General features: G+C 36.2%; 1 protein-coding gene across 1 annotated transcript; it reads right to left on the bottom strand.

Annotated features, from left to right (window-relative positions):
- Window positions 1-4,019: 4,019 nt before the first annotated feature.
- LOC149240021 (potassium transporter 5-like) lies at window positions 4,020-8,460 on the bottom strand. The gene is made up of 9 exons (XM_089373611.1): window positions 8,105-8,460; window positions 7,481-7,709; window positions 7,141-7,389; window positions 6,949-6,999; window positions 6,610-6,870; window positions 6,353-6,405; window positions 6,014-6,128; window positions 5,274-5,528; window positions 4,020-5,082 (listed from the first exon to the last, which is right to left on the bottom strand). The coding sequence occupies exons 1-9, from the start codon at window positions 8,306-8,308 to the stop codon at window positions 4,136-4,138; spliced, it is 2,364 nt and encodes a 787-aa protein (XP_089229737.1). The 5' UTR covers window positions 8,309-8,460; the 3' UTR covers window positions 4,020-4,135.
- Window positions 8,461-24,687: the final 16,227 nt, after the last annotated feature.

The following is a 24,687-nucleotide window of genomic DNA, read 5'->3' as shown; positions in this document are numbered from 1 at the left end:
CAATTATCTAAAGAGCTTACTTATCACTCAGATCGGAGAAAACTCCAACGTTCAGAGCAGTAAGAATTGGCCTCAAGAACCCGTAGTCAACAAAAAGTAATTGCAAATGCCTCGCTCATTTTCAGCACTGCCAAGTCTTTCTGCTACTAGCTCTTTATGTTATGTAGATGTAAATTATTGTTGAATCAATATGTAAGTATTTATAAGGATAGTGCATTTTGTAATCTCAAAAACACAAGGCGAGGAGCTTGGAAGAAAAGGTCTGTCGGTCCTCTGATTTCTCTTCCAGGATGCCCTCACCCATTTTGGCTCTATGTAATGGGATCTTGTCTCCTTCCCTTTCATTTTTTGGAATAGAAAACCAGTAACCGACTTTGTTAAACAGTAAAAAAATAAAAAATATACGAGCTATGCATTGTAAATTTCCTTTTTACGAAGTACTGTTTATAATTCTAAATTATATTTTAATTATCTACGGAAATCAGATTTCCACGCCCATGATGTAACAATCTCATAATGTCATTTGTGATTGGGTTTTATTTTCTCTAGACAGAATTCAAGTCACATAATCGAACTCTATACTTTATTTTAAAAAGACCAGTGAAATGGTACAACATTATTTAATGCTCACTTATCCTTTCGGACGGTTGGTTACCCTAGAACTGGGAAGCACCGCATCTGGAACCGTCATTATGCACCACAACTGGCCCTCCGTGTATTGGTAAGTGTGATTCATCAACAACCCTCTGAAAGTCTCCAGATGGAACAATGGATGTGGATGCTCGCCGACCTAAGCTTCTCCATGGTATGGTATCTAGTCATTTTTCGTAACTCCAGTGCAGAGGGTTAGGTTCCAATCGAGTCTATTGATCTTCCTCTCAGGTAAGCGTTCCTGCATTGTTACTCCTTCCTTTTTTTTGGTAGGTAAGCACCCACGGGTGATTTGAACCAGTGACCTATCGCAAGGAGTTCCTTAACAGTGCACCCATTCACCATCAATCCAAAGCCCCGTGGGCCACTATTACTCATTCCTTACCATCGCGCGGTTTTTCTTTTTCTTAGTGTTTTATGCAATGGATCTTAAGAGTGTACCTCTTTTCTGCAGGGTGCCTTTCGATGTTGTTCTTGCTTCAGAATGTTGTTGGATGGTTATCTACACTCTGAAAGGTATGAGTTTCCTCTCATTTAGCTAGCTTTGTTGTCTCTATTAACGCTTCAGTTTAAAGTTCTTCAACTAGCTCTCACATTAAGTTGCTTGCCTGCCTAGGTATCGTCGGGTTTTTCAAAGCTCTTCTTGTTCGCTTGGTAATGGATTTAGATGTTATGGAGCTTCTTCTTAGCCTACCGAACCCTGCAGACTTTATGCAAGGAATTTTCGAGTAATGTCATAGATAATTCGAGCAATCACTAAGGGTTTAGTCTTTTGGATGAGGGTTTTAGCAATTATCTTCGATTATGCGTAGATTCTGACTGTATTTATATTTAAACTAGTCTCTTAGTTTAGGAAACAGCGTCAGGTTGTGTTAAATGTTAATGGCCTAGGTCCATATTCCCGAGAGAGGGATTATTGTTGATATTTTGTAAATTTGAAAACTAAATTGCTAAGGGTTTGCGACCATGAGAATTCTGGGTTGTTCTCTTTGATTGTTGAAGAAGCTAATTTAGGAATTATGTGGAATTATTGAGAACGGTTAAATTCTGTGAGTCCATAAATCTACGATGAAACCCTTGATTTGAAGATCTAGTCTATTTCTTTATATTTTGTATATATTTAACCGTTTGGCTCTTTATATCAAACGGTTTGTTCCAATATGGTTATATGGCTTCATCGATATATGTATGTTTAAATGGGAATATTTCGGTTGATGTCTACAATTTTATTCTACATGTCATTCTAGATTATATTAAACCTCACCAAAAATTTGGGTTGATGTCTACAATTTTATTTTAGATGTCATTCTAGATTGTATTAAACCTCACCAAAAATTTCGAACGACAAATTTTTGTTTGAATATGGTAAAACTTCAATGAATCTTTTCCTATAATGAGTTAATTTTTCCTATACAGATCTTGCACCAAGTTCTATACATTTACATTTCTCTTTTAATTTTCCTCCTCTGTTATGGCTTATATACAAGGTTGTCATGAGCGTGGTTGCCATACAATATTGTCCACTCACTTAGAATTCTAAACAAGCATCTTAATATTGTAGACTACCTTTTGGTTTCTACGCTATTTAAGGGTTATTCAAGTTCCTTTTTATATCTGAGTTATTTAAGTTCCTTTTTATATCTATAGACTAGATTTCCTATTTTACCCTATCTACTGGGTTACACATGGTCTTTACTTTGTCTTCTGAGTTTATAAATTCTTGAATAATAATAGAAATAACTATCTATCTATAGGGTTACACATGGTCTTTATTCTATTTTTTAAGTTTATAAACTCTTGGACAATAATAGAAGTAATTACTTTAAGTAAAAGGACTTATAATTGACAGAATAAATCTTATAATTGTTCCTCTAGTTAGCTCGAGAGTATACTTATCTATTTATCCCTAATATCGTGTTTGTTTTCCTCCCAACCATGAGACTTGTTGTTCCAGCCTCGCTATTCAGCTGGAGTCTCCCCCCAATCTTTTTGTTTTCCTTCCAACTGTGAGACTTGTTGTTCCAACCTCGCTATTCAGAGTCTCCCCCCAAGCTATCCTCTCACTGGATTTCTCCTTAAAACTTATAGTCTTGAATAATAACAACTATCTGGTCTTAACCAAACTTAGCTCTTTAAATTTGTCTGTTCTTCTAGCACAATTTTGAAATAAAATCTTTCTTTGATCTCAGATATGCCTATCCTCTTAATCCCTCCGTTGGAAATAAATCTCCAAGAAAATAGTTAGGATTAGGTAACCACCTACCCTAACTACTTGATATATGAGAAATGTAACACTGTCATCATTCTAACATTTCACTCTCCATGTAACTTTAATAAAAAATAATTATTGCCATCATTTTGACATTTCACTCTCCATATAACTTTAATAAAAAATAATTAATGATATAAATTTTAATAATATTCAGTTTGTTCAAATACAATAAATAAATATTTACCTTCAGTGAAAACATCACAATGAGATCTATTCTAATTCTTAACAATATTATTTATAATTGATATATATTAATTTTTTAATAATATTATTTATAATTATACAATCGGAAAGCGCGAGTAAAACGCAAAGGAATCAGGTGTCGTATATTTGCCGAGAGATAGTGAGGTTATTACAAGACATTGATAGCGGACTATCAATATGACAATTTTGAAGAGGAAAATTGTAAAATGAGCCAAGTTGCTTTGGAAATTCCACAGAAACTTTTTACACCGGATCATATCTATAACTCAATTTTGTGATATCTCTGTATGTAAGTCCATATACAGAGCATTTGTTTAGGGATATAACTATGTTTACAAGTTATTATTGAAAAATAATTTTATTTATTCAACATTTTTACATTTTTAACACCATTTTTGAAATTGTGTTTATTCTTATGATTTATAACATTATTTTTGAAATTGTGTAAATTGTGTTTATTTTTATGATTTCAATTATATAGATGATTTAAAAAAGGTGTTAGCACTTTTTGAAATTGTGTTTACTTTTATGATTTCAATTATACGGACGATTTTAAAAAAAAGTGTTAACCCCTTTTTTGAAATGAAATTTTGTGTTTATTTTTATGATTTCAATTATATGAATGATTTAAAAAAATAAAATAAAAAATATTATTATCGTTAGGTTGCAATTTGTAAATTTTAAACAAAATATTTTAATATTAAAAAATAATATAAATTTAAGTAAAAAAACATTTTTTTATTTTTATTATATTTATTTTTAATATAAAATTTATATCATATATATTTAAAATAATAATAATAATAAAATTCAATAAATCTCAGCGCACCTATTTTATATATACAATTTTAAGGCAGAATGCCAATAAAAAAATTAAAAATGTTGAATAAAATAAATTTGAATTTCAATAATAGCTTGTATCTGCACTCATAGATCCTTGGGCAAAAGCTCAGTATACAAGTCTATATACAAAAATATCAGAGAGTTGAGTTTCAGATGTAATCTGGGTCAGATATAGTAGGTCATGCCAACTTGCAAAAGATTTCTGTGTGGAATCTCCAAAGCAGCTTGTCCTTTTTTGCAATTCTTCTTCAAAATGTCATATGCATAGTTCACTATGAATCGTTTGAACAACGATGAATCTTCGCTTGCAATAACCTCGCTATCTCCCATCAAATATACCACACCTGATTGCATTGCATTTTCTAGGAAATCCAACTCCTCCTGGAGGCTCTCCATGGTGCGGGCATCCATGACTGCATTTTCAGAGACCGTCCCAATATCAACTATACTCTCTGGACGGTCACAATTATTTTCTTCACTCTCAGGTCGATTATTGATATCATGAGTGTATATGTTATCTGACAGTATAAATTCTCTCAAGGATTCCAGTAATTGATTCTCAAACTCCACATTCCCTGTCCGTTTGTCTCTATACCCATACCGAGCAATGCATTTGTACATTTTTTCTTCTTTGGGACCAACGCGGCGAAATAAAAAGCGTTCTCCAGCTGGAACTGTATTCACAGGCAGATACTTGACACAGACGAATACAAGGACAGAATGTATGGCAGGGAGGTTTCTGACGAAATGTGCAAATATTGCTGGAACTCCTTGTGCTAGTTCTGTGTATAGGAGTCCTATTCCTGGAACTTTGGTCACACCCAGGCTTAACATGTATTCTGTTGTCACCTTCTGCTCCACCTCATAGGCATATCTCTTTGCATGGACATAATGCCACACATACATCACAAGTAACAACACTGCAGCAAAAGCTAACGGAAGGTATCCCCCTTGGGGAAACTTGTACAACACTGCTGAGAAGAAAACCAACTCTATTGCCCCATATACAATGACGAAGATTAGGACCAGAATTAGATGAGTTTGCCATATTATAAGCATTACCAATGTGAGCAAGGATGAAGTCACAATCATAACTCCAACAACCGCTATGCCTGCATTCAATTTACATAAGGAATGCAAATTATTTCATGAAATTTTAAATTAAATGTTTCATATCACAAATGCCATAACATGATTCACATCCTATTTACAGTGTTAAGGAGTCAAATACTCAGTAATATTGACTACAACCGTTAAGCTAATCCTTTGATCCTTTAGGTGTTAAAATCAATTTAATACATACCATATGCATTGCCGATTTTGGTTGTATCTTTGAAGGAAGCGGTGACCACAACACATGCAATCATGAGGATGAAGTTGATTTCTGGTATGTAGACCTGGCCTTCATATTTAGATGAAGTGTGGATAACTGTAACACGCGGAAAGCAACCAAGGGCCATGGATTGCTTTATGATAGAAAAAGTGGCAGAAATCATAGCCTGGCTTGCAATAACCGCAGCAATAACAGCAACCACAAACATCGGCCAATATACAGCATCTGCAAGATGCAAAACAGTTTTTCATCTTTCAAAATTTGGTCAAAATAACATACTAGAGCTAATTAGTTACTTAGAGATCCAAACAAATGAAAATACACCTTAACTAAGTTCTTCCTGTAAATAGAACTAATTAGATTTTAATTATCAAAAAGAAATCCAAATAAACCCTGCAATTAATTATCAAAAAGAAATCCAAATAAACCCTGCAACGAGGATTGGATTTTGATTTTGAAGAAGCAACAACGTTGTCACTAATATCGATTCATTTTATCCAATCTATGCTAATGAATTAAGTACCTATAAGAATGAAAAAATTCGCAAACCTCTCCTGAAAATATTTGCAAACATCTCTCTAAAATCGCCTACAAAGTACCTCTAGGAATGAAAAACTAGCAAGCCTCTCCATAAATGTCATATACATGGACAAACTAAACAGAACCCAGACAAATAAACATAACAATCCATCTTGAATAAGAAAAATTACTTGGAGTTGACTTATAGAAAGTCTGTGCCACATCTTCAGGAAACTTCATGAGATACGCAGCTTGGCCCAGATATGCGCAGATTAAAGCAGGGTACACTATTCCAGAAAAAGCAATCTGATGAACCACAAACAAACCACAAACATCATCAGTCTACTTGCATTCATATCCTTCAAATCTAAATACAACTGTAAATTTAAATTTAGTACTTCAAATAAATCAATGCCCTGTAGCAATTTAGTACTTCAAATACATCAATGCCCTGTAGCAATTTAGTACTTCAAAAACATCAATGCCTGTAAACTTAATTTTAGTACTTAAAAAACATCAATGTCCTGTACCTGAATTGAACGAACAGAAAAATGACCCAGATCTGCAAACATAGCTTCAGTTCCTGCATGCTCCCTACTTAACGTTAGCAATAATGACTGGGTTTCGTATTTTCTAAATAAATTTATGCATGCTTCATAGCAATGAAGACAGGGTTTGATAATTTCTAAATAAATTTTTGCATGCTACATACTTTAAGTCAGCAATGATGGCTAGGTTTGATAACCTCTAAATAAAATTTTCGGACCGCTGGAAGCATACTGCATACCTGTTATGCATAGAACTATTCCTCCAAGTGAAATCCAACCCTGTTTTGAATTTCTTCTGAAGTAATCAAAGATGTATTTGGGATAGAAAGCTTTGAAGACGCTCGCATCATGCTTGGCGATGTTGTAGATTCCAATAAAGGCAATAAATAAGAACCATATCAAAATAGCAGGAGCAAATGAGTAACCAACTTTTTGGGTTCCGAACCTCTGAAGACAGAAGAGTATCACTAAGATCGCCACAGATATCATAGCCACCACCTCTGCAAGCCCAAATTTAAATTTAATTCCACTGTTGTCATTACAATTTTGAACACAAATACATTCATGAGCGTACTTACCCTGGCTGAGTGATTTGTCGACAGTCTGTATTCCCTGAACCGCTGATACAACTGTTGCATGCAGATAAAGAATAAGATTACCCTTCAATATCATTAAAATCCAGAATCAGTAAATATAAGATGGTCTGTATTGTAAATATTTAACAGGTATAGTACTGTTTTTTGGAATTGGATATTGGGGAGGACCAAGACCTGATATGCAAGGAGTGAGGACACCATCTCCAATAACCATGGAGGTACCAAGAAGCGCCAGCATGAGTAAAATTGTCTTAGCTACATTACTTTTTTCTAAAACTTCTTTTATCTTCAAAGCCCTTTTGAGCTGTCTACTGGGTGTAGCAAGCTTATATGTTGAAAGTTCTCTGTCCTCTGCTTGTTGCTTCGCTATAACGTTCACCTTTGCATGGCGGCATATCAGGGAATAAAGTGCAAACGTCCCACCTGACATCGACTAATTTTAATCCAGCTTCACAATATCTTATATACATAGAGACCAAAAGGTAAGAAATACTTGCAATCATTGGACACATACCGTCTCCGTTATCATCGGCCCAAAGCACAATGAAAACATATTTTACAAGGGGCAAAAGAGTGAGTGAATAAATTATAAGAGACAGAGCACCGAGAATGTCATCTGGATGACGGATTCCATCTGTAAAAGTGCTAGAAAACACATAAAGGGGAGAAGTCCCTATGTCCCCATAAACCACCCCAATACTCTGAAATGCCAGGTGCAAAATGGCGCTCATTGTGATCAGATTCTGCAGAGAAAGAGGAAAAAAACACAATAATCAACACTCAGATTAAACTGAGTATCACAGCTAACTTCTATGGTTTCACCTAACATTAATTTCAATTCGGTGCAACCTTACTAGATTCTTAAATTCAGAAACCTATGAAGAAGAAACAACAACGGTAAATAATCTAAACGTTTCAACAACTATATAATCCATGAATCCTGTGCTAAGGAACGTTTCAATTCTTTTGTACCCAGGTTTTCACAAGTTCAATCTCACTGTGAAGCAAACTTTATAGAAATCATACAAATCACAGCCAGCCCCAATTAGAGCTTAAAAACGTCCTATACAGTCCTAATTAGCTGAAGTTCAGAGCTCCCGCCTTATATTACAATATGAAAACCATTATTAATACTAACCGAGCCATGATTAGCCATTCCTGAAACTTTAACGGACTCCAAGTCTAAGGAATCAATCCGCCTGAGCGTTTTGCCATGAGAATTGGCCTGCAGATTGTTTCTTTCTTCGTTCGGAGCTCCAACCATCTCCTCTTTTTCCATGGAGGCCATCTGTTGTGGCTTCATATTTTCTTCTTTCTGGGAGCCAAATTGTGTTCCCTCCATCTTCTTGGCTTCCTAACTATGGAGCAGCAGCAAGATGCCACAAATCCTGAAGCTGTAGTTTCACCCAGATAGGTTTTTATAGCAGAAAGTACCGCTTGAACCTTGTTGAAACCACCTTGCCGCCTTCGAGGCACAATTCGATTATTTATGAAACATTAAAAAGGAAGGAAAGCCCTAATGAGATATTACAAGGACAAGTAAAGAAGGAAACCACATTCAAAATTGTATACGGGTACTTTTTGGCGTGACTGAGGGCCGTCCATCCACTTGTCTTTATTACCTCTACCTTTTTGCCGCTGAATGCTTTAAAAATTACCTTTTTAAAGCTTTTCTAAAATATCCTATTTTTTAGTTTAAAAATCATCTTTTTTTGTTTTTTTAACAGTTAGTAGACGCGTACGCGTATCTATGCAATCTGAAAACTAACAATCTGAACATGAAAACGAATATGCAGCGATGACCTGATACCGACTCTTGCATGGATGATGTTAAAATTTCATGCGTTTGAAAAGAAAATTATAACAGAATATAATTCAATATAATATATAAAATATATGGTTGAACTAATACATTTAGTAGTGTTGCACTGAACTAATACATTACTGAGATTAGTAGTAAATTTAGAGATATGTGAATATATATTAAATAAAACTAATACCTAGTTTTAGTTAACTGGCCATGCAATTATAAATATCTCATGGAAGTAAAGATAGTTCTAATTAATTAATTAATTAGATATGCTATCATAAATTTTTATGAGTAAATTTTATTTATTTATTTGTTTTTTTAATGATAATAATGAAATAGTTATGATTAAAATGCAATTAAATATATATTATTTTTAATATCAAGTAAAACTAAGTTGTTTTTTGTGCAATTTTTTGAAAGTTTTTCTGGTTTACAGTGTAATTTCTCTAAAATTAAGGAGGAATTTATTGAAATCACAAGCTTGATGAGTAACCCTACACAATGGCCATAGGGGTTTTTCAGGGTGTTAATCTATATATATATACATAGTTAAAAAAAGAGTAAATAACATAAATCAAGATTTCACCTCAAGTTTTTCCACCTAATTCCGGCACCAGAAAATCCAAAAAATCGCTCTAAAGACAACTCCAAGTAAAATACTATTTCTGCAACTTGATTGAACTTTTAGATTTTAATAATAACATTTTTCTAAAAAGTCTAATTTTATTTAAGTGAGGAAAGTAAAAGAGATATGAAGCAAAATAGCTTAAAAGAAGAAGGATTCTTTACTCTTATTCAAAGAGTTGATTTTTATTTTTTATTATTTATTAAATTATTTTTAAGTTAAAATAATATCTTTTAATTAGATATAGTATAAAATGTTAAGAGGTTAGTTTTTGGTTTATGATTCAAGAAGTAGATTAAATATAGAATAATTGATTTTATGTCCAAGCTTAAAATAACCAAAGCCAAAACATATGTGAGTAGCTTTATTTAAATATTATAGGTTTTTGAGTTTTTGGTTGGAATTTAATGAAAAAATGGTGAGATTTTCATCTTTTAAATTTAAAATCGGTTTTTGATTCTATATATGGATTCAACACCCTGTAAAACCCTGGAGTACTGGGATTGTAGAGAGTTCATATCTTAAATTTGTGATTCCAACAAATCCCTACCAAATTAGATCAAAAAATATTCCAAGAAAACTTTCAAAACATATAATAGATAGACTACGACTATGAGAGCTATCACACAAGTGGGAAAACCAATTGAGAATGAAGTGCCTTGATTTGAGTTCGACATTAATGTGACAAAAAAAACCTTGCAAACCCATATCCAAGCACGACTAACTAAAACTGCAAAGACAAAGAAGACTACGAACACTTAAAAACCAAGCAACGTAACATAATTGACTAATAGAACTTGAAAGTTGGGTAGACAGAGAAGTATCCAAGTCAATGGGATGGTTGGCCTATTTGGTAGAGGGCATGATCGTTGGGCCTACAGGTGAGTCCAACTCCAAGCATTGTAGTCATCCTTTGACATCAAGAAGAACCTCCTTCAACTCATCCAACTTTTACATAATGTTATCCCTCGACTCATGCCAATCCACCAAGACTTTTCCCATTGAAAGCTTTATATACTAATATAAATCAATTTTACAGAGATAATGATTCTAATGCACTTTTGGGTTGACCGTATATGTGATCCATGTAACCAATTCATTCATTTCTTTTGGGTTTGGGTTTCTTTGCCTCTCTTGCCTAGCATTTGCTCCTAGTATGCTAATTTCAACCTAAATACGTAGTGGTGTGTGTGACTAATAGATTTATACTAACACTTCATCCCTAAAATGTGCTCGAGATCCCCCTATTCCCTCTTCCTCCATCACCTCACCCATGGCAAACTCTCTAGTGAATCATCATAGCAAGAGGGAGGAATACTCAAGCTAGACAAAAGTGAACCAAGGCCAAGGGTTGGAGAAAATTTCACGAAAATTTAGGCCAAGAAACCCAAGGATACCATCCAACAAGGCACTGTGCAAGCTAGAAAAAGAAATAGAGAGCTCCTCCCCAAAATATGTCATAGGAAAGGGTAGGAGAAAGGCCCAGGGAAAACACTCCACCATCAAGTTATACATTGAGAGTTTGCAAGAAAAAATCATAGTAATCAAAGGAAATAACCAAGGAGTAGTTTTCAAAATATATATGGCAAGCTTTCCAAGGAACTTGGCTGAGAAAACTCTTGCAATGATTCTGGAGATATCTCCCACACGAACACATTCAATATGATATGCCATGTAGGGTGGTGGGTTAGACTTCAATATAATCCTTTAATGATTGACATGAGGGGCATGTTAGAGGCAGCCTTGGTGCATTACCTAGGCTCCATGTCTAGTCACCACCTCACTTCATTGCGTTGGCACCCTGATTGGGGGAGAAGAATCATGTTGAGTAACACCAGAGCAATATTATTTGAGATGAGAGTATGGAAGAGCTTCCTAGGTGCAATTAATTATCGAGGATTGCAATTTATAGCCTTCATCGATGAGTTTGTCAACCACTTTGTTCCCTGAACACTGAACATGAAAGGGAATAACAACGAGAATTTGAGAGATTAGGAAAGCAATTTGGGATAGAAAATTTTCCAAACACCATCTATGGGAAATTTGAATGGGAGAGGAACCACATAGGAGTTTGTGAACCATTATGACCACTAATTAGGAATCCCCTTGAGGGCATATTTAAGAGAAGATCTTGCCTTAAGCCAAATTCTAATGCAAAGAGCTTAATTGTGTTGATGCTATTGATTCCCATGTGCCCAAAATAGAGATGAAAAAAAGCTCCAAAATATGAAAGAAAAAACATCTCCAAAACCCACATCTCCTTGTTTACCCTTAGAACAAAGCCTTAAAGAGAAAAAGACCAATGTAAGGGAGGAGAATGAAGGTCTACTCATAGGAGGTGAAGGCCCACTATCATGCATCCATAGTGGTAGACTCTAAACGATAGTGGTAGACTCTAAAAGATAAGATCTTTAGTAGGAAAAGCCTCTAGGTCAATAGTTTCCCAAGATACTAAGAGAATAAAATAGATTCTCGTAGGTAATTCAAAAGTCACTACTAGAGAGTCCACTGAGTGACTTTGACTTTTAAAAATGTTGTTGTTCTATTCCTTCCACTGAGTGACTTTGACTTTTAAAAATGTTGTTGTTCTATTCCTTCCCTATGGTCAAAAGCATGAATCTTGGTGTGAGGATTTCGCGTCTATTTAAAATGGAGTTTGAGAAAAGAGAAGAGCTCCATTCCTCCAACAGTTTTAAGAATATTAGATGGGTTCTAGTAAGATTGACATAAAAAGGGTGCTACTCAATGCCATGTGTCATTTATGATTGGATAGTTACTGAATAGATGTTCATTGTCTTCCTGGGTGTCATGACAGAACCCACTCCTTTTCGTTTCGTTCATTCTTATCGTTAGCAGGCTTGGTCTTATTCTGGGAAGGATAATAATGGCATTATGATACCATTTTCAACGTCCAAAACAACCAGCCCTGCCATGCCTTTCACGTTCGCTGCTCTGTAAGCAGAACGAACCCTTCCCTCTCTCGTCGGAGAATGACTGGTCCGCCCTTAAATAAATGCCTCTCCCTTCCGGTTACGAATGCTGGACATGACCCTGATTTATTTTCACGAAGTGGATGGAGGGTGAACTGGAAGGTATTTGAATGGCTCTTCCTTCACATATTTGGTCTTCTCAGTCGCTCGCTTTTTTCTTTCCAGATTGTAGAAAGTATATTAAGGGACCTTCAAAGCCACATGCCAACAACCTGTCCCATGTCAGAGTTTTCGATGAGCAGGGAACCATAGGAAATGAACCACTTTTGGCCACAGCTGTTTATTCCAAATCTGAAGGCTTGGAGTCTGAGCGTGCTTAGCTTCACTATGGTAAGCTTCTTTAACGGTGAAAAGGCCCCCTAGAAGAGTAACCTCATCGTAATTTATCTTGGTCTTCCGACTGGGAAATATGGCTTTGCAGTAAAATTTGTTCTAGTTGATTCCTGGCATGGAGAAAAAGCCTAAAGTTCCAAGACTCCATAGTATTCCAAAGGTTCCAATTTGTTTATGAGGAGGAACCCCTCCAATAGTTCACGATCAAGACGAGTTGATGAGATTTCATTGTTCTGCAAAGATCTTGGGGATCCTCTTGGGATGCCAGACGAGGGAACTAGCGATGCCAGACCAGGGAACTGATGCTAGGATTCATCTCAAAATTGAGCCATCTTCGCATCACGTACTTCCCAAAAGTAGTGGTTTTGAACCAAGTGCTTTCCTGAACATGCAAGATTCCAAATGGAGACGTACATCCCAAAAGTAGTGGTTTTGAACCAAGTGCTTTCCTGAACATGCAAGATTCCAAATGGAGGAGACACATTTTTGAGTTGGTTTTCCGCTAGTGTAGTTTTGTTCTAGAGTTTGTGTGAAATTTCTCATCCTCTATGAAGCCCTATCCACCATAGTTTGGCTCCCCGTACCATGCTTAAAGTAGTTTGGCTCCGAGTACCATGCTTAAAGTTTTGGGATCACGAAGACTTAACCATCCCCTTGCCTTAGGAAGTCCAAGTTTCCTTAGGAAACAAGAGTCCATTTCCTTTTTGTAGATATGCCTCCCCACATAAAGGAGCATTGAAGAGATCATATGGAGTTTAATATGCATTTGGGAGCTCCAAGTCAAGAAAAGAGGTATTAAATAGAAAAGGCTTGGAGCATCCATTTAAGCAACACTAGTTGACCTGCAAGGTTGAGAGAATGAACCGTCCAACTCTCAAGGTGCTTAGTTATTTTTTGAATAAGGTATGTCCAAGGTTTGATCTTCAGGTTATTCACCATGAGGAGGGCACTCAAATGCTTGGAAAGGAGCAAACAACATTCATATCCAAGAATCCTTGTGACATGATCTTGAATAGCCAACAAAGCATTTAAGAAGAAGATCTTAGACTTTTGCAGGTTGATCTTTGTTCCCAAAGCATCCATGAATTCTTCCAGGACCTCTTGGGAACGCCAACACTTCCTTGACCATGGAGCATCCCATCAACATTATATCATCAACAAATTGTTTATGGGAGGTTGGGTCTTCTTCTTTGAACAATCTTGTGGATCTTTCTATCTAGTCCCGCATCTTTGATAGAGCATCCTAGGCCTTCAGCTACAAGGATAAAAAGAAATGGAGATAGGGTGTCACCTTTCCTAATCCCCCTAGAAGAGTTAAAGGTGGTCGAGGGGGAAGCCATTGATGATAATGAAGAATAAATACGAAGAGTTGAGGGAGAGGATCCACCTGGTCTAGGAAAAAGAAAAACGAAAAGCTAGAAGCATACATCGAAGAAAATACCATCTGAGCTTGTCAAAATCCTTCAATAAGTCAAGTTTTATAATCATAACTTTTTTGGATTGTTGAAGTGAGTGAATAATTTCACAAGCCACTGTTATGCCATCCAAGATTTGATGCCCTTTTACATAGCTTAGCTGCTCTTTGGAAATAATGGTTGGAAGGATCAACTTGAGTCTATTGGCAATGATCTTAGATATTATCTTGTAAATGGTGTTGCACACGGCAATAGGGAGAAACCCATTGGGTTCATCTTCCTTTTATTTCATTGGATCTAGAGCCATTAATGTTGTCACTAAGAGCTGGAAGGATAGATGTAGAATTACGAGACTCCTCCACCACTTCCCAAATCTCGTGTCTCAAGAAAGGCCAACATGGTTGGTAGAGGTTAGTGGTGAATCTGTCCTTCCCAAGAGCCTTTTTTTTTTACATTCCCATGACAACAAATTCAACCTCCTTCGTGCTTATCAATCACATGAGGGTCTCATTTTTCTCTCGGACAATGAGGGAAGGAATATTTTGTGAGATATTAGAAATGGCCTCGTCACAATCCGGTTGGGGTTCTTTGAAGAGACAGTTTTAGGAAACAACTAACCCCCTTTCGATGTCCTTATGCTCCAATATTCAACTTCCATCAACCTCATTAAGAAAGGATATTTGGTTCTTTCTTCAGTGATTAATCATTGATTTATGGAAGAATTTTGTATTTTTCTCTCCCTTCTTTAGCCATATGAACCTAGATTTTTGTCACCAAAGGATTTCCTCCTAAACATGATGTTCCTCAATCTGGTTGATGAGGGTTTCCTCCTCCTTAGCATATGGTTCCAATATACCCTCGAATATTATTTTTTATTGGAGATTGGTCATTTTCTCCTCTAGAGCTCACTTAGATTGAGATATGTTGCCAAACTCATCTTTGTTCTATTAATTTATACAACATTTAAATTATTTGAGTTGAAATTGAATTTTTTGTATCACGGGACCCTTTGTGTGGTTTGCTTCAAGCCACCATTGCTTTGTTTTCTCCTTGAAATGTAGGTCCATTAACCAAAAGCTTTCAAATATAAAAGAATAGTTTTGGGGGCATGATTTGATAACTAAACTAAAACAAATTGGTCAGTGATTTGAGCCCCTTTAAGGAAGGATGGATGCTTCCAAGAACAAGTCTTTTTCCAACAAGGATTCAGTGACAAGAAATTGATCCAGATGGGAGGATATTGGTTGAGCTTCAACACCTCGATTGTTCCAAGAAAATGTTCCATATATTGTTTCTAGATCTACAAGTTTCAATTGTTGCATGTTGGTTTTGAATCAGTTAGCATTAGGATCCAATATATTCACATTGTCTTTCTTTTCCTCCAAAGATGTGATGAGTTTGAAGTCACTACCAATAATCCATGGAATCCCCAACATGATCTTATGCATATTGCTTAAATTGCTAAGAAAATGAACCCTATCATTGGGAATATGGGGGCAATAAAAATTGGATATGAATACTCCCATTATCGAGCCCACATGTCTAAACTTGGTAATTAGGATCCTTGGGGTTCCAAATAATTTTGAAAGGAGAACTTCATTTGGGGTTCAAAACAATTGTTAGGCCTCCACCTAGTCCCACTACATCAATAACTATATTGAGCTTCATCCCAACACTTGGAAGTGATTGTATCAATTCTTTCACTAAAGCATTTTGTCTCGTGGAACATGATAATTGCAAGTTGATCTTGTCTAATTTTGGTGCAAAGAAGCCTCTACTTTCCCTTGCAGTTGAGGCCTCTTAAGTTCCAAGAGATTATCTTCATTGAGAAGATGGGGAGGAGGAGACAAATGCCTCCATCATCAATGTTATTCTACCTGAATTTACCAACACTTCCTCAAGTTCTTTCAATCGCTACTTATTACTTCTTTGACCCCCACACTTCTCTTCTTTAGCAAATTTTGGTGGCTCTATCAAGGAATTTAAGTTGACACACAAAGAGGAAAAAGAAGAGAAATTTCCTAAAGGATCATTCGAGGATTGAAGTTTATATTTGAGTAGTTCTTTTTTGAGAAGTTGGATTTGGTCTTCTAGGATTGCCTTTGGGTCCTTTCCATTCCATTCTGCACTTAAATCTCGGAAATCCAATAAGTCCAGTTCCATATCCTTAGTTGCATCTAGGGTATTAGTGGTTGTTACCTCTCTCATAATTACCTCATGCTTGATGATGGGCATCCCTTCAGAGGAATGGTATTTGGAACTAGTTGTACAGTCTTTGTAGGATCTTCCTTGTGTTGCTTAGGTCATGCAACCATTGGTTCACTAGATTCCCCAACTTTTCCTTTCCTCGTTACATCCAGGGTATTAGTGGTTGTTACCTCTCTCATAATTACCTCATGCTTGATGATGGGCATCCCTTCAGAGGAATGGTATTTGGAACTAGTTGTACAGTCTTTGTAGGATCTTCCTTGTGTTGCTTAGGTCATGCAACCATTGGTTCACTAGATTCCCCAACTTTTCCTTCCCTCGTTACATCCACTTCTAAATTTGTTAAGTTTCCAAATCTATTCCGGGTTGGTACAACTAGATTTGCATTTTTCATGGGTGGGGAACATGAGTGCTTATGGTGTTGGCTAGGAAGCAAGAAACCATAACGCTGACAACGCGAAATTTCCTAGTAGTAGATGTTAAGGCTTCTCTCTGGTATGATGCCCAATTAGACCTCGTACCATTTGGGATGAGAGACCCATTTGGATTCTAGCCTAGTAACCATTCTCAGTTTTGAGAATGCTATGAGATGTCAATGATAACCAAAACAAGGATATGTAGATTCTGACATAAAATTTTTCAATGCACTAAGATAATAAAAGGGGTAAGCTAGCTAGGTTTGAAAGATAGAAGAGAATTGGGAATCAAATGATCCAATAAACACATAGTTGCATAAGCAAGGAAATAGTTGGCTATAACATAGGAAAACAATAGGTGCTTAACTTGCTAAAACACATAAGGAATAGTTACCATTTATCTAAAAAGTGCTCTATTGTAACTACTACAACAACCCCCAAAGTTTTTATTTTGTACACTTAAAATTTTGGGTTCCCCCTTGCTTTCCAAGTTAATGTATGTTTTTGTGCATTCTTTTGTTGTGCTTATTAGAATGGTTTAATCATCTCAAATGTCAAATGCATTCTCTATATTGACTATTTCTCATGACTTACTAAAGAAATGACTCCTTCACCATAGCCACTCTGCAGAGTATAAATTTTACTAGAATGGAAATCATATATCCTTTACGAATGTGCTTATTCAATTTTTTTTTTAACTAAGGATGCTTATATTGGTTTATATTGCAGATTATTAATATCTCATGAGGTTACATTAAATGGATTAGTAGATGGAGTCTTGATGAAGCACATGATTTCCTTGCTAAGAAAATCAAGCCCATTGTTAGCAGTGAGATCTAAACACCACTAGGAGTTGCATCTATGGAGTTAATTGATCCAAGAGAGACTATGATGGTCAAGAAGTGGTCAATAAACATTACGAATTGCATAGAGTGCTGATTTTGAGAGTGAGTCTCGTATTGGTAGAGCCCATTGTATCCATTTTACCTGCAACAAAACATATCATGTTATGATATTATAGATATGAGAGTACACTTTTACATTTGAACAAACTACCAGAAATATTTCCAGAGGGGTCTCGTGTGCTTGTAGCTTATCCAATACTTGCAACTGGTGGGATAATTGTTGCCATAATTGATCTATTGATGGATATGGGAATTGATCCCAAGGATATATGTTGGTTTCAGTTGTGGCTTCTTCCCTTGCTCTTCAAAAATTAAGTGATGAATTTCCTGAGCTTCATGTCTATACTGGCACTATTGATCTTGTTTTCGATGAAAATGAATTTATTATTCCAAGTCTTGGGGATGCATGAGACCATATTTATGGAAATTAACAAGAAGTGGGTTAAAACTTCATCTGGAAATCACAAAAACATCCTATTGGTTCTCTTTTAGTGGCAAGGTAAGTACTTTTAATATCATTTCAACAAAATGCACTCCTTTTGAATAACACACATTGCAAATTATTTGTTTTGATGGTAACAAAATATTATTTTCCTCATTCTCATGTCTCACATAGAACACATATCAAACCACGTGTTGGTTTACTGGTGAGGTTGATAAGAATATTAAACTATCCATTGGAGCTCCATTGTCTACACCCAAATAACATGAGCTTCAAAGGAATGAGGTTGTTTCTGGGTGGCATTTGATGATGGAGATGGACTACATACTTGCATATGGAGTTGTGGAAGCCTCTCTTATTTTGTTGCAAGATACAGATTCTAGGTATCTTACTCCCATTTGAGGCAACATATTTTCTCCGCAAGGCTCAAAATTACATGATGTGGGATGTGGTAAATAGTCAAATATTCTTTTATTTGCAAATCTTGAAGTAGCCTATGGGTTGTCTCATCACTGGAGGATCCCACGGTAAGGAAGGAAACCCAACTACGATCCATCACAATGAAGGGAGCTAGGATATGAATCACCACACTACGGGATTCTTTGATAGAATACATCTTGTCTTTCTACTAAAATTTCCACATATGGTAACTTCATCACAAACTAGGGAAACAATCTATGCTTAATCACAATTATTCGAGCAGTACACGACTCAATCGCAAATCTGAAAGTTAATATGCCCCAATGCAAACTAGGAAGCCTGAGATGCGACTAATCGCAAATAAGGGGAGCAAATGATGACTAAATTGCAAATTCACACATTAGAGAGTGTGTGGGTACATCATTGCATACTAGAGAAGTGATTTATGACTCATCACATACTAATGATACGATCTATGACCCAATTGCAAGGAAGTAAGGTTTCCTATGACTCAATCACTAGTCGCAAACCTAAACTTAGTCGCCAGTCGCAAACTTACTCTAACGTCATCACTAAAAATCAAAGAAAATATATGATTCCCCTCTATCTAAGTTATGAGGAATGAATGTAATATCCAATGCTTTAAAATAGGAAATGTACATCCATACCTCTTGTTGATGAACTTTTGGTTGGATAGATAAAACCATGATTCACATTTAATACCTAGGGTATGCTCATCTCTTACTTATCAATACATTTGGTTTCTAATTGGAAGGGAATCATGGATTTTGTTCTTGTATGTCGATTAAATTATACCCTACACCAGCATTATCTTACATCTCAAAATCATTAGAAAATAATGCAAAGATGTCACCAACTTCAAATTAAATAGAAATTTCAAGATATACATCTGCAATAATGTAATTATAATTATTTACAGCTAAAAAAAAAATCATTATCGCCAACTTGCAATAACTAAAGGAGATAAAAAAAAAATTTGGATGGGTGCAAGTCAACTGAGATGAATGATTATCAAGGATAGGCTCAAGAAAAAAGTTCCCTGGTGTATTTTCCATGAAGCTAATGGGCTCATTGGGCCCCTAAAGTTGATTCAATGTGTGCTTCATATGAGGTTCATTGTTTACCTAGGGTTGAATGCTCTTTCGTTTATAGGGTAACTAGAGATGGGACGAATTAGTAGCAAAGTACCCCTACAATTTCTAGTATCAGTCCCTGCTCAGTAGCAACCCATATGCCTTTGATATTTCTATGAATATAATGTTGATAGCTTGATTCACTCATGGGTTAGAGGAAATTTGTATGAAAACATCATTCATTACACCAATCACCTTTACTTTTGACCTATCCAACTAAACGATCTTTGTGTTATTTTTCGTAGGGACAACATTGAGCTTTTTGCACATAGAGTGGGGCATGAAATTAGAGGAAGATCTAGAATATACCAAAAAATTGCATACATTGTGATTGAAAAATTAAAAATTTAGAAGAAAAGGAAGGGTCTACATTTTAGAGTAATTTTTGATACTTATTGTGTTTGTAGTAGACCTATTGTTATTAAATTTGTTCATAGGGATAGGAGAAGTGACAAAATTTTGTGGGGTTGGTGGGTATTGATACTATGACTGAGAGGGTTGGAAATCTTTGACAGAAATCCCCCTCAACTGTGGGATACTATATAGATCATATAAGGAAATGTTAGCCCTAGTTTTCTTCATGTGTTTAATAATGTTATATTATAGGTCCTGGCCTAAAGAAATTAATGAATTGGTATTTTTAGGAAGAAAAGGAGAGTAAGCTTTCTACATTGGAGCGTTATTAGACTTGGAGTTATATTTAGAGCTAGAAGTAACCTTTGGGGTTGAGGAAACATATTTAGCATTGGACAAGGGAGTAAGCAGCTTCCTTAAAAAAGATTTACCCTTGGCGGGTTAAGTTACTTCAAGGGAAGGTCCTTTGTTGTGGAGACTAATTCCTTGGGGTTGTCTAAGTGACTGGTTCTTCCCCAACAAATACTTCTCCTATATTTTGTGTCTCCATGTCTACAACCCATTACAAGGAACACGACAGAGCTTTACTTGGTGAGTCTCCTCTTCTACTTCTTGGGTTGATTCATTGAACAAGGATTGTTGGTCTAGAAGTTGACTAACCTGAGGACCCACTATGGACATATTTTGTTGAATGATTAATTTGATGGTAGGAAAAAAAGTTGCCCATACCAAAGTTTTCAAGATTAAGATTCATATTCGAGTTATCAATAGGTTTGGGTGGGTTATTATTCCTCTTCTAGGATGGGTGGTGTTGTAGCTCGTTTTACTTTTTCTTTGTTCAAAAGAAAATGTATGTATGTCAAAAAAAAAAAAAAAACGAAGGAAAATATATTTGATTTATTTATATAGGTAGATTAAGATGCACTAATCAAATATTAATGCAGAGTCAAGATTAAATCCAAGTGGGTCCTCATACACCAAAGTCGGCAAATGTTAAATATCATTTACATTTTCAGGCGCAATGGAGGATACAGGTGAGGCCCATCAAATGGAGCAAAGTTGACAACACTACTTTCCCGATGGTTAGCTCTCTGAGTGCCTCCATAAATATTTTTTTGGATCTCGATTAACTACAAATCAACAGCGTTTAATGGTTACAGGGGGACTCCATCAAATTTCCTCCATATAGGAGTCTACCCCTGTATTATGATAGAAAGCAAGTGCGTGCTCCATGTAGTTGTTTTGCCATTGCTTTGTTATCACCTATCATCATACCCCTCTACCACCTCATCATCCACATCATCTGCTAGCTCATCAACCATCTTGTCACCATTACATCGTTTGAATTTCCCACATTCGCATTTAATTCCGTTTTTCCCACCCGTTGTTTTGTTTCCTCTATAACATCCATTTTCTTTTACTCATTTTATTTGCCATTGTCCTCTGCTCTTGCTTGCATGGATCAAATTGTACAAGTTGCAACTCCAGTCAGCATTACCCACCACTACTCAAGTATTTGCGCGAAATCTTTGACATCCCAAATTATCAAAATGCTGAAAAAAATCCATTTTAGCAGGTTCTTCTTCCCATATTCCATTGATGGACACCGAAGCAGATATATTTGACCCCATTTTCTCTATTAATTACATATAAAATTACCGACATGTTCTTCTTAACCAAGTTGAGTCTCCTATATATGCAGCTACTGTTGCATCAGGTGTTTTAGCTGCCATGATTCCTAAAACCCATGTGTTCCCAGAATTGATATATTGGTTGGTCTCTGCCCTCTATGCTCAAAAATGTTTTGTCATGAACAAATTAGGTGAAAATATTTTTCAAGTGTCTTCCCTTTTGATTCAAAAAGCATTATTTTTTCCTTCCTGAAGTTCTTACGCTCCTTTCTCAGAAGAAAATTTGTTTTCTACCTTTCAAAACTTATCTCCATCCATTTATGCTAAATTAACTTTCTTTTTAATGCCTGTTGGGAAGCATTTGCCCATGGAGCTTACTCATTTTCCTTTGGATACTTTTGTTGAGGAGGTTAGACCTATTATTCAAATTTTGTCCAAGATCTTAGGAAGGGAAGATACAAATATTATTGGCAAAGTTATATTAGGAATGTTCAGTCTGATGATGAGCCCTGAAACATTTTTTGACATACCTGCTTTCTAGGATAAGATGGTTAATTCTCAATTGACAGATGTTTCCCTCACTGGATGTTTCAGATTTCCTTCTCTAATTACTTATCTCTTCTTGTATACTCATGTTGAAAGATTCATGCACCTGAGATTAAATATCATGGACCCTCACAAGAACAAATAATCAGTGATATTTTGGACTGATGTGGTAAGAAGTACTGCAAATAATGAGGGCTTGATGCACTTCTTTTTTATCAGTTTGTTACTCAATAATAAACAGTCCTCCTCCACCTTTCATATTACCAAAGGCTTGGTCTTTTCTTCAGCTCAGTAAAGATGTTAAAGTAGGTGATTGGTTTATATTTGAAGCTTATGCGGAAATTAGATTATATGGAGCAGAAGTTGTCCCTTACAAGCTCCCTATATTTGTGCCTATGAGACTGCTTTCATTGGAATTCATCAGGCTGTGTCTGAATGCGGATCAAGTACATTTTGTTCTAGCAAAGAAGGGTGTCATGCGGAAAGAGTCAATTTTGCGGACAAAACCGACCTCCCTAGAAAACAAGGCTTTTCTAGTGACAAACAAAACAATCAAGCACTATCTTTCCCTAAATATGCATTAAAATAAAAGCAACCAGGTGTTTAAGGCTTACCTTTAGTCCAACGCTTGTTTGTAGCAGCCAAGCCTCTTCGATCTAGATGAGCTCCTTCTCCTTGAAGCCTGCATTCACTAACAAGCAAACGATTACATAGCACCTGAATAACTCATATAATAAAACATATTCATCATAAAGACCAAGGAGTTTATGAAACAAATTATATATAACAACTTGTTGAGAAAAATGAACTTAATTGTATTAATTGGAAACAAAAGAAACCATTACAACCAGTGCCTTGGTGTTGTGCAGGTCCCTCCCAGGGTCCAACAAGAGTTCTCCTCTACTTTGATCAGCTCACCCACTTCCAAATGAAGCTAAGAAAGGATTGGAATCTCTCCTCTCAAGCTCTATAAGGGAGTCCTAATTTCAGCAGCATCTACCCTTAGGAATGTTCAGCTTTCAACCTCTCCTCCCTCTGGCCCAATGCCTGTATTTATAATGCTTTGGAGGAAGTTAAACAGGTCCACCATCAATGGGATAAGTCCCTCTTTCAAAGGGATAGCTCCCCTCTTCATGGGATAAGTTCCTCTTTCATTGGGATGCATGAACCATCTGGAGGCGCTCAATCCACGTCAAACCATCTTCTAGAATGCTCTAGAATCGACCACAAGTAAGTTTTTTGAAGTAAAACTTGCGCCTTTTGACCTTTACAGGAGTACGCACCCACCCCTTTACAGACAGAGCGTACAAGTATGCAGGTATTATGTACTTGAGGTGCGTACACGCAGGTAAGAGTAAGAAAAAGTGTGGAACCAGAGTTATATTGATTTTTAAAGGCTTTCTCTCTTTTTTGGAGTTTGACATGAGGAGTAGAGGTATAAGACTTGCCAAGGAGGACAGTATGGTTATTGATGGAGCCATACTGACTGCAAATAGTCATGGTGACAAATTTTAGTGTAACAGATTGCCCCCTAAAGTGCGAAGTCTGTAGTAGATTAGGGTTTCATATCATCTAGGAAGGGTGAAGCACTTTATCATTTCGAGGATTATCTTGTGGAGAGCCTAGTCAGAACCTGCAAATATTCAACACAAAATACATATATGAGATCATATCATCGCAGAGGTAGGCATTCCCATACTCAGATCAAAAACTTAACTAACAACCTAACTACTGCTCTAATATAGGAATGATTTTGCAATACATCATAATCATAGACATCTGTAGACACAGTATGGACGTAGCCATCTGTTTATAATTAGTCTACTATATAATGAATACAAAACTCCTCGCAGCCTGGATGGCGGAAACTAGATCCAGGGTCTTCATTTCTACTTCCCGAAATAGTACGATTCTATCCATTCGAATAAATGAGTTGATGTCGAACATGGTAGAAACCACTTGAATACCAGTCAATGATGTAAACTGTTAACAAGTGTGAGAGAGACCACCAGTGATGTCAATGGTTCTCAAAGTACTCAGTACAATCCATGAGATGTGAATGAATGTGTTGATGTCGAACATGTCACAGAATCCCTTTGATCGAAAGTCAATGATGTAAACCGTCGTCAAAGGCGAGAAACCTGCCATTGAGGCATGCAGATTTCAAGGTACTGACGATTCCTAGATCATCTTTCTAGATAATGTGCTGATGTCGATAGAAAGCGATCCGTTGCAGGCAAGCCCACAACACGAAATCATAGATCAAGTTGAAGAAATGGAGCTGTAAGGATTGACTCAGGGATGGTCAAGGTGGATGACAGATATTTTGCAGATGAATGGTTTATTTGCAGTGACCTCTTGAACACATAACGACACAACAGATGGCTTGGTGACAATTGACCCAAAGTTAATACCCAAAAACCGGCTGAAGACTTTCAATGTGGTTTGATCAACTGTTAGGCAAAGGATTTC

Source organism: Pinus tabuliformis, chromosome 8 (assembly GCF_031772625.1).
Source record: "Pinus tabuliformis cultivar Carrire ecotype Pingquan chromosome 8, CPIR1, whole genome shotgun sequence".
Taxonomy (NCBI): domain Eukaryota; kingdom Viridiplantae; phylum Streptophyta; class Pinopsida; order Pinales; family Pinaceae; genus Pinus; species Pinus tabuliformis.
This window is presented reverse-complemented; position numbering and strand designations above follow the sequence as displayed.